The sequence below is a fragment of the Stegostoma tigrinum genome, chromosome 25 (assembly GCF_030684315.1).
Source record: "Stegostoma tigrinum isolate sSteTig4 chromosome 25, sSteTig4.hap1, whole genome shotgun sequence".
Taxonomy (NCBI): domain Eukaryota; kingdom Metazoa; phylum Chordata; class Chondrichthyes; order Orectolobiformes; family Stegostomatidae; genus Stegostoma; species Stegostoma tigrinum.
This window is the reverse complement of record NC_081378.1, coordinates 43,021,535-43,037,036: the sequence shown is the minus strand read 5'-3', so window position 1 is coordinate 43,037,036 and position 15,502 is coordinate 43,021,535. Positions and strand designations below refer to the sequence as shown.

Genomic DNA, 15,502 nt, shown 5'->3' with positions numbered 1-15,502 from the left:
CCACGCAATCATTATGACAGCAGTAAATTCGGAGAGAAGGATAGAAAGAAAATTGAATATCAGGCAGGTTCAAAAATCTTCAATTTGTTTCCAAAGGATGTCCTGCTGCAATTACAAATAGCCTTGTTGAGACTACACCTGGAATACTCAGTGCAGCTTGGGTTTCCTTCTTTGACGAATGAAGCAAAAGTTTACGAGACCGATTCCTGGGATGGTAGAACTTGACACAAGGAGAAACTGAATTAATTCAGATTATTTTGTTAGAGTTAAAAGGAATGAGGGACGGTCTCAGAAACATACACAATTCTTATAGGAATAGACAGGGTAAATGCAGGAATGATTTTTTCCAATGGCAGGGAGTCCAGAACCAGGGATCACAGCCTAAGGACACAGAGCAAACCATTTAGGACTACAATGAGAAACTTATTCACCCAAACGGTGATGAGCCTGTGGAATTTGTTATCACAGGAAATAATTGAGGCTAAAACATTCAATGATTTTGAGGAGCTGCATATAGCACTTAGGCTAAAGGGCCAAAGGACATCAGGGAAAATCAGGAGCTGTCTATTTGAATTGGATCATCAACCATGATCATTTTGAATGGTGGAGCAGGCTGGAAGGGCATTATGACCAAATCCTGTTACTAATTTTTATGTTTCTACGATTTTGTAGATAGATGGAAAATTCGCTAATCTTTTGTTTTTGTTTTTCCAATTAGCAGTCGTGGAACTTCTGGTTAAAAAGAACTGTTACTAAATGATTTCACTGAAGGTAACAAGAAAAACTCATTACACCTACAACAATCCTGAAACACTTCTCAGAACTAATGAGCCTCTTAACAAATGTAAATATCAAAGTTCTTCCAGTCATCCATTGCAATTGAAATTCAGAGAAGCCTATTGCTGTTACAAACTGCAGAAGGATTGTCTAAGGAGATGACCCACTGAATCTGTGTTTTTAAAGGAGCAGCATATATAATAGCTTATTTTCAACTGGCATGTTGAAAAGTGTTGAGGAATGAAGCGTTAATGCTTTTTGCATTTTAGATACTCTGGTGTTAATTGGACTATCCTAGAAAGAACAGAGATAACAAGGTGTAGAGCTGGATGAACACAGCAGGCCAAGCAGCATCTTAGGAGCAGGAAAGCTGACGTTTTGGGCCGAGACCCTTCTTCAGAAATGCCATTTCTGAAGAGGGGTGTTGGCCTGAAACGTCAGCATCTGCAGTTCCTACTATCATATGAAGAACAGCCAGGTGCTGAATAGAGCTCCACAAGCAGCAGCCTTGAGAGTTTAGCCTCCTAACTGGACTTTTCTGTGCTGTTACCCAAGGCCCATGAGAAACCGCATTGACACCACATACGTTTCCATTCAGATGCTTCAGCTGCAGACATTCATCCTTCAGTCGGTTGAGGCTGAAACTGAATGTGAAACTGCAAGATCTGTCCCTGACCCACAATATCGTGCATTACAGAAATAGTTAACTACAATGATCAGACAGGATGGCATTAAATGTAATAAGATATATTACAAATGGTTAAGTATGAGTTGCTGTCATAACATACTCTTCCACATGTAATAGAGCTACAGATAGTGAAGATGGAGACTCTGACTTTCCATCATGTGGCTAACCAGGAATTGCTGTCGCTTTTGCAGCCTGTTGTTGGCATGTGCTGAAAGAAAGCTAGTGCAGCTTTGCTGTCTGTGGTTTGGATGGAAATGTAGCAACTGCAGTGGATACTTCTTTTATATTGGGCCTACACATTGGAGGCACATCTCCCATATCTGCCTCCTGTTTCTATTGGGATCTGACACGGAAACATTAGTTATATTTATAACTGGGTGGATGCAGAAATAATGTGCTTCTCAGAATCTAGAACCAGTGGGCAATTACGAAATAAAGGATAGGCCATTTCGGACTGAAGTGAGATGTCCTTCTGTGAGGTGTTGTGCATGTGGAATTCTCTGTCTCAGGGGACTGTGAAGACTGGTCAAGACTGAGATTGATAGATTTCTCCATATTAAAAACATTAAACTATGATAGGATAGTGCAGGAAAATGGTGTGGTGGATGATCTCAATAAGTGGCTGTGTAGCTCCAAGAATCAGTCATTCGGTCCTGACTCGCATTTTTTAATGTTCTTCATTCATGGTTACGTCAGCTTGTTTGGTGAATGAGGCATTGTCTCCCCAGAGGAAGGAACTCCAGTCTCTTGAATCACTAATCACAGATGATAAGACATCCTTCAGATTGCCCTTAGCTGTGATTTGAGGAGGAGAATGGAAATTGGAAGTTGTTGTATCAATTGCAGCCTGTTGCAATGTAACCTGGCACAAGTTGTTTGCACCTTCTTGCAATACTCTACGCTGAAACGAACAAAGGATGGACTCTATGTCAATGCAGTCCAATCAAAAATATATCACTATCATAAATTCTGAGCTTTTCTCTTCATTTTGTAATGAATGGACTCCTGCAAAAACTCGCCATTGTTTATCCTTTTTAAAAAAATGTATGTGTAAATAGAATCTAGTCTGGACAATAGGAGTTCACAGTGCAAAGAAGGCAAATGCATGAATCGAAAAGTTTAGATGTGAATCAGAAAATTAGATTTATCTGCACACGTTAAATTAATTCACAAATTTACCCACCTTTTAACTGAGTTGTATTTCCTCTTTTACTGCAGTGCTCCCACCTCAGCTATGTACCAAGAAATCACAATTCTGTCTGTATCCATAATATTCTATTTTAAAGTGAATGGTTAAGCGTTGGTGAACAGACTAGATGGGCTGAAGGCCAACTTCTGCTCCTATCTCTTATGAGAGTGCACTCTTAAATTCGAGTGATACAAATCTAGTGCACAAACTGGGAATAGTAATAATGCTTTATAGAAATCATTTATACCTTTCATACATTCATTCTTGTGCAAGAAAGTGTAACATACCAGATACACAATCAAAGCAATAAAGCAAAGGATTCCATAATTGTTAACATATCCCGTGGAAAGAAATGTTTCCCAAATTCAGAATTCGTTGTTAGTTCTGGACAGTTGCCTCCTCACAGACCTATTCCTCCATCTGTAATGCACATTCTTTCCTATGGTCTGCAGCCATCTTCTGCCGTGTTAGTACTTTGCAGCATATCGTTAAATTTTGTGAACGTTTACTGGAATATTCTTCAAGGCCATCTCTGGACATCACTGCGCATCTAACACTCATGGTTGAGTAGTGTGGGGGGTGGGAAAGTGGTTCCTGTCCTTGCTCTTAAATAAGCAGAGGTGTCATTGGAACATTTTCACCATACTCCTGAGGACTGACTCATCCTCCTTTCTTCTTATAATAACCGGTGGTCTATTAACTGCTGAAGAGCCAACACTATAATGTGCCTTTCCTTCTGCATGCCTAGGAACTGGCATTGCATTGTTGCACACTTTTATGATGTGAATGACGGCCATCACTGTTTAGGTATAACCAGAGAAAAGCACTGCAGGCAGGAATAGGTCTGTGAGAAGCCAATTGCCCAGAACTAATGATGAGCTCTGAATATGGAAAACATTCCATTGCATCGAATAGATTTGCAATTGGCTTTGTGAAGTCTCCTAGCTTGAAAGCATTATTTTGGAAGACCTTTGCTACTTTATATGATCATAGGTGGGTGTGTGGTGATGCAGAGAAGTGCTGATCCTTTTGTGGTCCTGGCAGGTCCCTTTTAAGATGCTTCAATGACCTTCACTGTCACTTGATAGTGAAGATTGACTATTCCTGCATAATCTCTTGAACCAGACAGTCCACTCTCCAGTGCAAACCCCTTGGCAGAGTCTGACCTCTTGTATCCTATCTTGGAATAATAATACCTTGTCACAATCTGATCTATAGCTAAATGCCCTTTGGCAGCCTTCCCTATTGGTATAATTGAGCATTGCCAATTTAATAAGCCCTTTTTAACATGCAAGAATTGACTCTCCCTTAACAATATATTGTGCCGGATTTTTACCTTTGTGAAAATTTGATGATTGGCCACTTTAATTCTGTGAAGTGCAGGATCAGTAATTTGTTGAAAATAGATCAGGTGTGATGCTACTCAAGTGTTTTGTTGGGAGAAATTACAGAATAAATCTGGAAAGCTAATGGTCTGTCAGATTCAACGTTGGATTTCTGCTTCATCTTATTTGATTATATTCAGTGCATCACTTGAAGTGTGGTGCGAAGCTGTTCCCAAGCGTGGCTCAACTAATTGGCAATAATACAGAGCAAAAGGAGAAAAGATCTGGAGAACGAAGCCACAGAGTCAATATAAAAGACTTTCCAGGTATCATCACTGTTCAAGAGGAGCAAAAGTCAAAGAATCGTATTTTTCCAAGTTGCCTTGATGGAAAAGTTTGTACTAGCTATCTGGAAATGAACACATGCCTCCTTGGGACAGAAATAAGGGAGCAAATGATGCACACGTCAGCTCTAGTTCAGTTAATTACTACTTTGTGTCAAAAGTACAGGATAAATCACAAGAAATTTCAGCTGCAATCAGAGAATGAAAAAGCCAAACTTGCGTTCCCAGGCAGAGTTTTGCTTTCCCTGTTTGCAAAAGTAGGTCAAATTCCTGTAGTTATTTGGTTATGTACCTTTTAGACATCTCCCCACCCTTTCTAATACTGGGGCTGTTGTATAGCTCAGTTGGCTGGATAGCTGGTTTATATGTAGAGTGAAGCCAACAGCTTGGGTTCAATTCCCACGCCAGCTGCAGACACCATGAAGGATTCTCCTCTTCAACCTCTCCCCTTGCCTGAGGCATGACGACCCTCAGGTTAAACCATCACCAGTCATCTCTGTCTAATGAAAGAGTAGCCCTGTGGCTGATTAGACAATGGTAACCTTACCTTTACATAATTGGAAAATGCCCCCACCCAGAGATGTAATGGTAGTGCTTTTGCGATGACAGCATCTGGTCTTTTTGAAGACTCTCACACCAACCTATTCCAAAGTGAAGACTACATTCTAAAACTGGCAGTCAACAAGCTATAATTGAATCAAAGAATCCCTATGATTTAGATCAAGTGCAAATGTTTTGTAGATTTAGGACTCGTTAACTACTGGAACTGTATGCTTACTATTAAGCTTCTGATTGACATCTACTGTCAACTGCAAAGATTACAGGAAACGAACAACCCTCTTGATGTGTTATTGCAAAAATTTAGATTTAATTTTTGGCTTTCCCAAAGTTGCAGCTTTTCTGCTCAGAAAGCGTCAGCCTCAGATCTGAAATGTTGCAGGATTTGTGCTTAGCTAGATGGCTTTAGCTATGCTGATTGCAGGGGGGCATTTCAACCAACTTCTACTTTTTGGGCTGAGCTTGCAGTAGGTGTTAGTAACCAAATGAGCCCTGCTGAAAATGCATGACTGATCTTTGGGTAGGGACAGAGTTGTCTTGGTCATGGTATCTTTTGGTTAGAGGGTTAGATGTTGCCACTGACCAGAGACGAGTGCATTTATGAAGAATGATCACTTGAGGGGGAGGCGATGACTTGGTGGTATTTTATCTCTGGACTGTTAATCCAGAGACTAGACAATATTCTGGGGAAACTGATTCAAATCCAGCCAGGGCAGATGGTGGAATTTGAATTCAATAAGGGAAAAAAAAAATCTGCAACTGAGAGTCTAATGATGACCATGAATCCATTGTCAATTGTCAGGAAAACCCCATCTGGTTCACGAATGCCCTTTAGGCAAGGAAATTGCCATCCTTACCTCATTTGGCCTACATGTGACTCCAGATCCACAACAATGTTGTTGACCCTTAAGTGCCCTCTGGGCAATTAAGGATGTGCAATAAATGCTGCCTGGTCAGTGATGCCCTCATCCTGCGAATGAAAATAGAAAAAGAAAACTGAATGCAGTATATCCATGTAAGGAACTTGAAAAGAAAACTGGTGATGTTTTCACATCAAATTGGTGTCATCTGTGGTTGAGTTTGAGCAAAAGATGGAATTTACATTGTGAAAAGGACGTGTCACTTAGGAATTCAGTTGGGAAGATTTTGTTTTAATATCCATTCAGACAGAAAGTTGACTGTTTTTCAGTTTGCTATTATTATTCAAAACAGTTTATGCTAAATGCACAAAGTTCCATGGCTGAAAACGTATACGCTAGTTCACTTTAGGACCTAATTAGTAGTCACAGCATTACTGTCCAATTCGTGAAGTTATGAAATTTCTATCTTGTTCAGGCTAAGGCAGCGTAATTTATATTTTTTTTATAACTCTGCTTTATAGCAAATAATCAAACTGCTGATGGTACTTGCAGAATCGAGCCTGCTTTTCTCTCCCCCCCCACCCCCAACAACATGCTGGCAGTTAGGCGACATGATCAAAATGCAAACAGCTAATTTCAGTAACTAATTACATTCTGTAGTATATGCACCATATGTTTCTCAAGACTGGAGGTGCTGTTGTGGCCCATTTCATATTGCAGTGCTCCCCAGTGTAATGATGCCTGTTCTATGATCACTACGATTGTGAGACAGCTGGAACATTGCCACAGCCATTCAGTCCAGACCCTCCAATCTCCTTTGCTGTGGAAAATGTGCATGGAGACCTCCGTAAAGATTTTTTTCATGTGTATTTGTTCCAGATTCACTAGCGAGCCATGCAGCACAGAGATGCTATAAAATGTCATTCAATATTCTGTAACACCCTTCTTGGCAGAGCAAGATCTAATTAGGATAACTTTACAAGACTCTCTCTCGAATACGAAATACTGCTCGTTTGTGACATAGTTTGGATAGTCCTGTATAACAATGGACTGTCCCTTTAGTACTTGTGGACTATCCCATAAACAATATCCTGTAACACTGTGGGATGTCCCTGCAGGCTTTGACCATGCCCAGCCCTTAACTGAAGGCACTTATGAGTGACAATTAATAGAGATATGATTGGAGTCTTGAGATGTGTTGTCCTATAGTGTCATCAAAGGAAAATGATGCATGGAGTGACAAATGTTTGTTTGCAGCTTTCTCAATGGTAGAGTGAAAATATTGCAAAAATTGAGGTATTGTTGTGTAGTTTCTGTCAGACCATTTTCAGTTGGTCATTTATCTAGCTGATTTGGAATGCCCATCTGTTTTTAAGTTAACCGTAATTCCTAGTCCCATCGCATTACAAATTCTTGGCTTATGCTGTTCTGATTATCTTTAATTCTGTCACAGTTGGTTCATTACGTGGTAATGAAACTCCAAAAGCATGCAATATGATCCCCTATCTGAAAACTCTTCACTCTTAACGTTTACGTTTTGAACTGTGATCCATGTAAACTCAAATATGATTTGCCTTCAAACAGTCTGGACTAGTCTTAAGGTACAGTGGAAATTGTCTTCCTGTCTTACTCAGGTTTTGGGTATACAGTAGACAGTCCCAGGGTTAATGGTGTACCTGTATCTCTAAAGCTAAACTAGCTTTTTGAGCATTTTTTAAAAAAAATTTGCAGAATCTAGGGATACATCTTCCATCCATGCTCATCAGTAAGAGCACTATCTACATGAGCACTTACTGAGAAATGGCACTTGCTGCCATAGTTTTGTCCAGTTATTTTTATCAGCCAAAACTTATGGGCTGTCTATATGCAGTTCATTGATGCTTGAAACAAACAGCAATTCGGTTGATGAGAAATAAGGTGGCAGGGCTTGGTAAAGAACAAGATGCAAGCAGTGTTTAACATTGACTTAGAGAACACAAAGCTTGAATGGATTGATAGACCAGGTATCAGTGATGGAGCTGGGCGTTGAGTATATAGAGAGGGAGGCCTAGTGGTATTATTGCTGGAGTGTTAATCCAGAGTTCGAATCCACCATGGCAGATGCTGGTATTTGAATTCAATAAATATCTGGAATTAATGATAACTGTGAATCCATTGTCGATTATTGGAAAAACCCAGCTGGTTCACTAATGTCCTTTTAGAGAAGGAAACTGCCATCCTTACCTGGTCTGGCCTACATGTGACTCCAGACCCATAGCAATGTGGTTGACTCTGAACTGTCCTCTGAGCTGTTAGGGATGGACAGTTAATGCTGCCTAACCAGTGATTCCCTCGGCCCATGATTTGATAAAAACTTTAAGTAGAATGTGACCAGGGTAGCATCAGACCTGCGTGTGCCAAGTTGTAGAAAGTTCTGGTTTATTGACTAATGTGGCTGAATATTGATCTTGCATTGATTGTGATATTGTGGAACAACTTGGAACTCGGTTTGAAAGTAACACTGAGCATCCTGGTCAGTCAAACCACATGTTGGGGTGGGCTTGCAAATTAGATGAGCTTAATTAGCTATGACAAGGTACATAAATGTCTGATACTCATCATGAGTGTCTAGGAATCTGTCCTTCTTTTGAGAGGATGAACATTTAAATGCCTGTTTTTGCTATAAATGGCAAAATTGCTAAAATTTTGTCCCCTTAAAGTTTCAGCTTAAATTTGTCTGCTGCCCACGTCTCTCCTGGGTGCCTTTACTTGTCCATCGGATCTATCTTCCTGCCTGACATATTGAAGCGCTCACACGTGTGCTTTTCAAGATCTATAATGTACTTTGCAGAGATTTTCTCTGGCTACTACTGGGGTGCAGCCTCTTCTTCAGACTGACTTAAGCCTATACGTTTTTAAAGAGTAGACCAGTTTCATCTGGTAGCAGTAAGTTGGAATAGCCATATTTTCCTGCACTTCCTCATTGCAAAAATCGGAATAGGTGATATTTAACATGAAATGGGAGCAGTTGGGATAAAGAGTGGCTCAGTTTGAGAAGCGCCTGGTAAATGTAAGGCAATGTCAGACAACAGTGTCCCTTTTGTAAGGAGATGGAGCATCTCTCTGTACTGCTTTCTAATGTGACTTTAACAAAAACCTAATCTTTACTTTATACTCTTTGATTTATATGTTAAACCCTTTGCAGTCTATAGTTCTCTTGATAAAGCTGTGGTTATGGCACTTTGGTAAGTTAGTGAGTGAATTTTACTGCATTGCTTCTGGTTTGACCCATGAGTGCTTGATGCTGACACTGGATTGTAGTGAATCTGTTTCACTTCTCTGTGGTATTGCCAAGAGAGAAGGAATTCCCTAGTGGCAGATCAGCAATTTGATTTGATATGGCCAACGTTGGTGTTTTTAAATCCAGATAAACTAGCACTCCCAAGACACCCCTGCAGAGGTGTGAATCTCTTTAAATACTGTAAATGAGAATCCTAGCATGCACTTCTGACATATTAAAAAGCAGATTAGGTCAACTTTGCTCGTGTAATCACTTTGCATAGGGGCGAGGTACCTAAAATGTAGCAAGCACGATCAAACTCCAAATTTCTTTGCTGTTTATGTTTTCACAAATGACAGCTGCAAACTACTGTGGGAGCTGGAAAACTGAACCAAAGGACTTGGAAAACCTCAGTGAATCAGCCCGCATCTGGATGAAAATTGATATTTCAGTTCAACTGAACTGTCTGTTAGAACCATTTTTGAAACAAATGATTCATATTATTCCTTGCTTTTGGAGATCAATACCTGCTTATGCTGCCCGTTCACAAAGACTGGGAACAGTTTGCCCTCTGTTGCTATGAAATATTTCCCATTTGGTCATGTAGCTCTGTTTACTTGTGTTGGCTGTATGAAAAGTTTATCCAATTAATCCTGTTCCTCTGGTTTTCCATAGCAGCCTCAGGAATTTGAAGTATTTAACCAATGTCATTATTGTTGAAAAGGGTGGTTGCAGCAAGTTCAAAGAGTACATTCTAAATTCTCATGAAATATATGTAAATATAATAGGATATTTTTCTTTCTAAAAAATTCTCCCATCATCACTTTTTGGTTCTTTTGCCAATTAGTTTAAATCAGTTACCTTTTGCTTTGTAGGGGCTAGTCAGTTCAATTGTCTGGACAGCTAGTCTGTAACGCAGAGTGACGCCAACAGTGTGGATTGAATTTCTCAATGTTGTTTTCTGTCTCTGGGCTATAGCTCCCTATCATTTACTCCCCAGTCATTCTTCTAGGCTGACCATTATTCACTGCTTTGCAACTGTGTTCTCTCTCTTTTGGGCTGTATCTCCACCTAACATTTACTCTTTACCCCCTCCCATCCCCCTACCTTCTGCATAAAACAAACTTTTCCCTAGCTACCATCAGTTCTGAAGAAGGGTCACTGGACCCGAAAGATTAATTCTGATTTTCTCTCCACAGATGCTGCCAGACCTGCTGAGATTTTCTGACAATTTCTGTTTTTGTTTCGATCCCTGCTGAAGTTACCATGAAGGACTCCTCTTCTTCTGAATAACCTCCCCTCACCTGAGGTGTGATCACCCTCCGGTTACACCTGCACCAGTCCTCGAATCTCACATGAGACAGCATTAGCCTGGCACTTGGAACAGTTTCAGCTCGTGCACTCTCTCGAAACCATTACTTCACTGTGCCTCAATTTAAATCTCCCCTTAGCCTTAAATGTCAAGTGTCATCTGAGCTGAACAGAAGGTGTGAATTGAAAGCTTAAGGAGTTGTGGTCCACCGGGCTTATGGCTGACTCAGGGATGAGCCCAGGTCTCACAGGCTGCCTATCAGGTTGGGGGTGGTTGCAATAGACTTAATGCCAGTTGGAACAGGGGGAAGATAGTACGCTCTTGGAGTGTGTATGAGTGCGATACTGATTTTTGCTCCATCTTCTGTACTTACAGGTTGTTCGGTGTGACGGGGAATTGTGCAGCATGCAGCAAGCTGATTCCTGCCTTTGAGATGGTAATGAGAGCCAAGGACAATGTTTATCACCTGGACTGTTTTGCTTGTCAGCTCTGTAATCAGAGGTACAGTTTTTGATCAAAAGTCCTTTATCGTCAATGGTACACATGGAAACCTAATTAGTTAAAAGAATGTAACATCTGTTACTCACTGTAAATTCATATCATTTTTCTGAAACCCATCTGCTTTATATTAGGTTTTTGACGATAGAAAATGTCATCCATTAATCACCTCGTGTGCCTAGACTATGTAATACACCCCCCCACCCAAATAAAGTGATGAGTATATTCGAGCAACTTAATATGCCAGAGTTAACAGAGTAAAGTATTAATTGAAAAATTCAGCCGGGTACTAATGCATATTGCAGTTGGATTCTGAATAACGAAGAGTGTTCATGGGGTTAAACAAATTAATAGTAAAGCATGTTTAAATAGTGATGGAAGTACTAGTACTTGCCAAGAAGCTAGCTCTGCACATTAATAGGAAAATTCATTAACGTTTCTACAGCCTTTGGGGGACTTCCTGCCAACTGAAAGCCCCTGAGGGTAATAATTGTGTTGAAGTCTATAAATATGTAGGATCTAATATAAAGGATACATTGAAGAATATTTGTTCATTAGCTTGTGGCTGAGGTGTAGGTATATTAAATTTAATTAATATTTTAGAAAATTTCTCTTGTTTTGATCAGGAAATTACTGTTTTTTTGGCAAAATTGAAATATTTGACTTTTAATTTTTTTAAATGGCAGAAGAATAACAGCAGAGATTATACCAGAGCTCCTTTTTTCCCTTGTATTACTTGCGACAGGAGTATTATTGTATAATGTTTAACAATATTGAGGGAGGATTATTACTCAAGATTGGAGTGTTTGACTCATGAGTTTTAAAATAATAGCTAGCCTGATGGCAAAGCAAACTGGGTAGAATAACTACCTTAGCAAAAGGTGATGGGCTTATAGTATGTGGTCACACACAGCGTAAGGACAGAAGGAGAAGGTGTACCAGTGTATAAGAATAGGAGGTGAAGATCCCTTTGGAATGCTGAGGCCACCGAGATGCACAACTGATGCTACAAATTAACCTAGCCAATTATCTATCATAATAGCTTAGTGACAAGTAGTACAAGATGAGACTCCAGTTCAGTAAATGAGTTTGTGACTGAGTTTCCCCATGTGGTTCACGAAGATCTCTCCAAGGACAGGCAACTATACTTACCAAATCACTGAAAAGCTGCCACTCCATTCAACCTTTTTTTTTCACAATAACATCCAAACACCCATAGGTTCTTCGCTGAAATTTGCTCATTTTCCATCCAACACCAATTTGAAGCCTTGCTTTACCATTTGCAGACATATACTGGAGCAATTTCTAGCTATACACAATGGCATTGCATTGTTTAATGCTTTTCTTAAGACCAAATAAGGAGGGGTGAATCTGCTCCCTTTCTTTACCCCTCCCCCACCACTGCCCCCTGCCCTCAGTTGTCCACAAAGCTTTTGAATTCTTTTAGCACACAGTTATGCTGTCCTTCAAATAAAATATGAGACTGTCAATATTAAGGATCCAATTACAAGTTTTTCCTGATTTGAAATAAAGGAGCTTTAATTACTTAATCCCAAAAATTAGTAAAATGTAACATCAAAATGCACAAAAACATAGGTATAAAGTTTTAAAAGCCTCACACATCTGCTATAATAGGAGGTTGAAGAATATGCATTTTAAAAATTTGGAGTGCTTGAGTTTGTATAATTGAACTTGAAAATATTGCTGTTCCATTAATGTCTCATCGTCAGCAGTTGTGAATTTTTGAGAATCCTTGTGTACTTAGTGTGGTGATTGTTCTGATTTTGTTTTATTGTCAGTACTAGTTTTCAAGATATGGAAACGGGAGAGAAAGAGAGTCTTGCTGTCAAATCTAATTTCTTTCAAGATCTGTTGCTCTACTACACAGCTACAGAAATATGGTTCATTTGTGTATTCCTGAATCTGGCTCCATTGCTTTTGAAGCTGGATAGATGCATGGACCTTTCATGTCCAATATATTCAACTTTCCTTATTAGTTCAAGTTAAAGGAGTGTGAGTTTATTGACTCGGTTGACTGATTTCCATATCATTAGGTATAGTAGTAATTTCAGACCAGAAGATATTGTTCATTTGTGTTGCGTTCCCGAACTTGCTTCAACCTATGGTCAGTTAATTACTGCAGCCATTCTAGGCCCTATTTTTATAAATTATTACAAAGAACCTAGTCCATGAAAGCTTTTGGTACTAAAATCAGATGATGAAAGTTGAAAATTAATAATCCATATTATAACCCTATTGTGGCAATATTGCTTTCCGAGGTGGATGCGTGAAGTTTTCATTCAGGGGAAATTAAATGTAGCTGTTTGAACAAGGAGGAATGATGAATGTCGAGCCTCGTGGGGATGAGCACAAACATTACTGCAGCTGCAATACAATCCGCTGGTAGGTTGGTCCTAAAAGGACTATAGCCAACATGAATTCCAGAGCCGGAATGTTAGCAGGGCTCAAAGACTTGTATTGTGAGGAAATTACATAACAACTGAATTTAGACACGGAAAGGATTTGATAGAGTAGATCTTTTTCTATTGATGGCTTTAGGACAAGAGAAAGTAACTTTGTAGAAAACCAGATCATGGGAGAGAAGTTAGTATTTACTGCTTAACGCACAGGATGGTAGAGCCCTCTGTCAAAGCATGATAATAACAGTTCCATTAATAATTGTACCTTTAATGTTGAAAAATATTTATGAGCCAAACTAAATTTGATTTAAGGGTGGAACAGGCTTAAGGAACAGAATGGCCTACTCCGATTCTTGTAATCCAGAACACAGATGTAATGTAGTATATAAAGAAATTTGTACCATACAAATATGTGAATTTAGAGCCATTCAATCCCTCAAGCCTATTCTGCCATTTGATGTTGAATGTGTTGTATTCCTGATTCCCATTATCCCCATAACCTTTTATTCTTCTGTCTGACAAGAATCTGTCCAGCACCCTGTTCCAGTACAGAGAGCTCCAAACCCCACAGCCTTCTGAGAGAACTCCATATCTCTGTCCCAAGTAGGTAACACTTAATTTTTTTAAGTGTTGCCCCCATGTCCTGAATTCAACCACAGAAACATTTTGTGTCCACTTTTTCGAACAACATTGAGGACCTTTTTATGCACTTCCATGAAGTCACCAGACCCTTGATTTCCATCTCTCCTGCCCTCATAAATCCTCTGCTTGACCTTGCACGTCACTAAGTTAATGGTAAGGTTTCTGTTGAAGTGTGTAGCATTTAGTGCTTTTCTAGCTCCTGACTGTTGGAGTCTTCTTGCTCTGTGAAGAAAGCAGATGGGATTTTGAACAAACTCAATATGTTTTGTCTTTTGGGTATTGCACTATCAACAATAAAACTATTGCACACTTGAGCAAAATCGATGCAGTTGCAGCATTGCAGTGCAAACATAGTATTGTAAGATAAGCACCAGTTGACTTGTGAGCGCACCCCGCCCCCCCACCAACACTCTGACCTTGATCGCCACCTTCTATGTTGAATATGATATGAATGAAGCCCAGGTATTCCTTGAAGGCCTCACTACTGCTAATGCTTCTGTGAAAATTCTACCTTTTAAAGATGAGAACAACGCAAGTTAGTTTGAGTTGGAGGCAAAGCAGAGGCAGGGGTGAAGACTTATTTTGTTTTCCACATCTAAGTACAATAAATAGCTGAAATTCATCAAACCATTGACTGGGATCTGCTTGGCGTCGATCCTGGAGCATTCCCAAAAGTCATCCTAATATCTTTGGCACGTTTCCAATGGTGTTTCCATCTGTGCTGGGAATCCTATCAGATGGAGGGATGGGGTTGGGTAATGGCGGCGACAGAATTAAAGAATCTGTTGCTGTAGACTTTCTGAAGGACAGGAGTTGGTGGCACTTTATCCAAGCGACATTATTTTCTGTTTAAACGTGGAAACCAACAGTTGCTTGGGGATACCTTTTATAGATGGGCCTGCCATTGAAATTAAGGTGCCAAAGATCCTGGACTGACCTGAGTAATACTGCACATTTGATGCATTGAGGGATCCTCCATTGGTGAAGCAGTAATGAGGGAAACACGACACATGCTGTTACTATACTTTTTCTTTAATTACACTTTCTTATTCTAGACCAGTCAATTCCAGCAACAGCAGATGCCGCACAGTTGGCAACCAAAATGACTGAAGACTCTTAAGGCCTCACCTTTTCCCCTCGTTGTATAGCCTCCTCAAAAGAATCAGAATAAGTCTGGAGAATATTCCCTGTTATGTGTTTTGATTTCACTACATGCCACATTCAGAGGAAATCTTCCCTCAGGGTGCCTTAACACATTAAAATTCATTTCTCTGTGTGAGCAGGTTTTTTTTCCAACAATGATATATAACAAACACCGCTTAACAGCATTTTCATATTTATCTTGTGCTGTTGCTTTACGCTAGTACTTGTCTTGTTTCTTTCTCAGTTTACACCCAGGAGTTTAGCTTGCTGTCATCAACCCTCTGTTCCACATTCTCAGTCACTATTGCCAAGCACTTTGCTTCACATTATCCTACTCCTCCATTTGCTGAATAGACTAGCATTTCCTTGACATAATTGGAAGAACAGGTTTCTGGTACAGTACTTGAAACATATACACCTCTATGTATGCTGATTTAATGCTCATTACTTGCAATAATGCTTCCCCATTTCTCACCTGTGTCAGAAT

The 15,502-nt window shown here is 39.8% G+C and overlaps 1 protein-coding gene across 10 annotated transcripts in view; it reads left to right on the top strand.

Moving 5' to 3' along the window:
* Positions 1-15,502, top strand: part of lmo3 (LIM domain only 3) — a 70,792-nt gene that overhangs the window by 49,050 nt on the left and 6,240 nt on the right. For all 10 annotated transcript variants that reach the window (XM_048553681.2, XM_048553674.2, XM_048553680.2 and 7 more), the window contains exon 3: positions 10,688-10,813. In XM_048553681.2, coding sequence (XP_048409638.1) covers positions 10,688-10,813 — 126 coding nt within the window. The remainder of the gene's footprint in view (positions 1-10,687; positions 10,814-15,502) is intronic.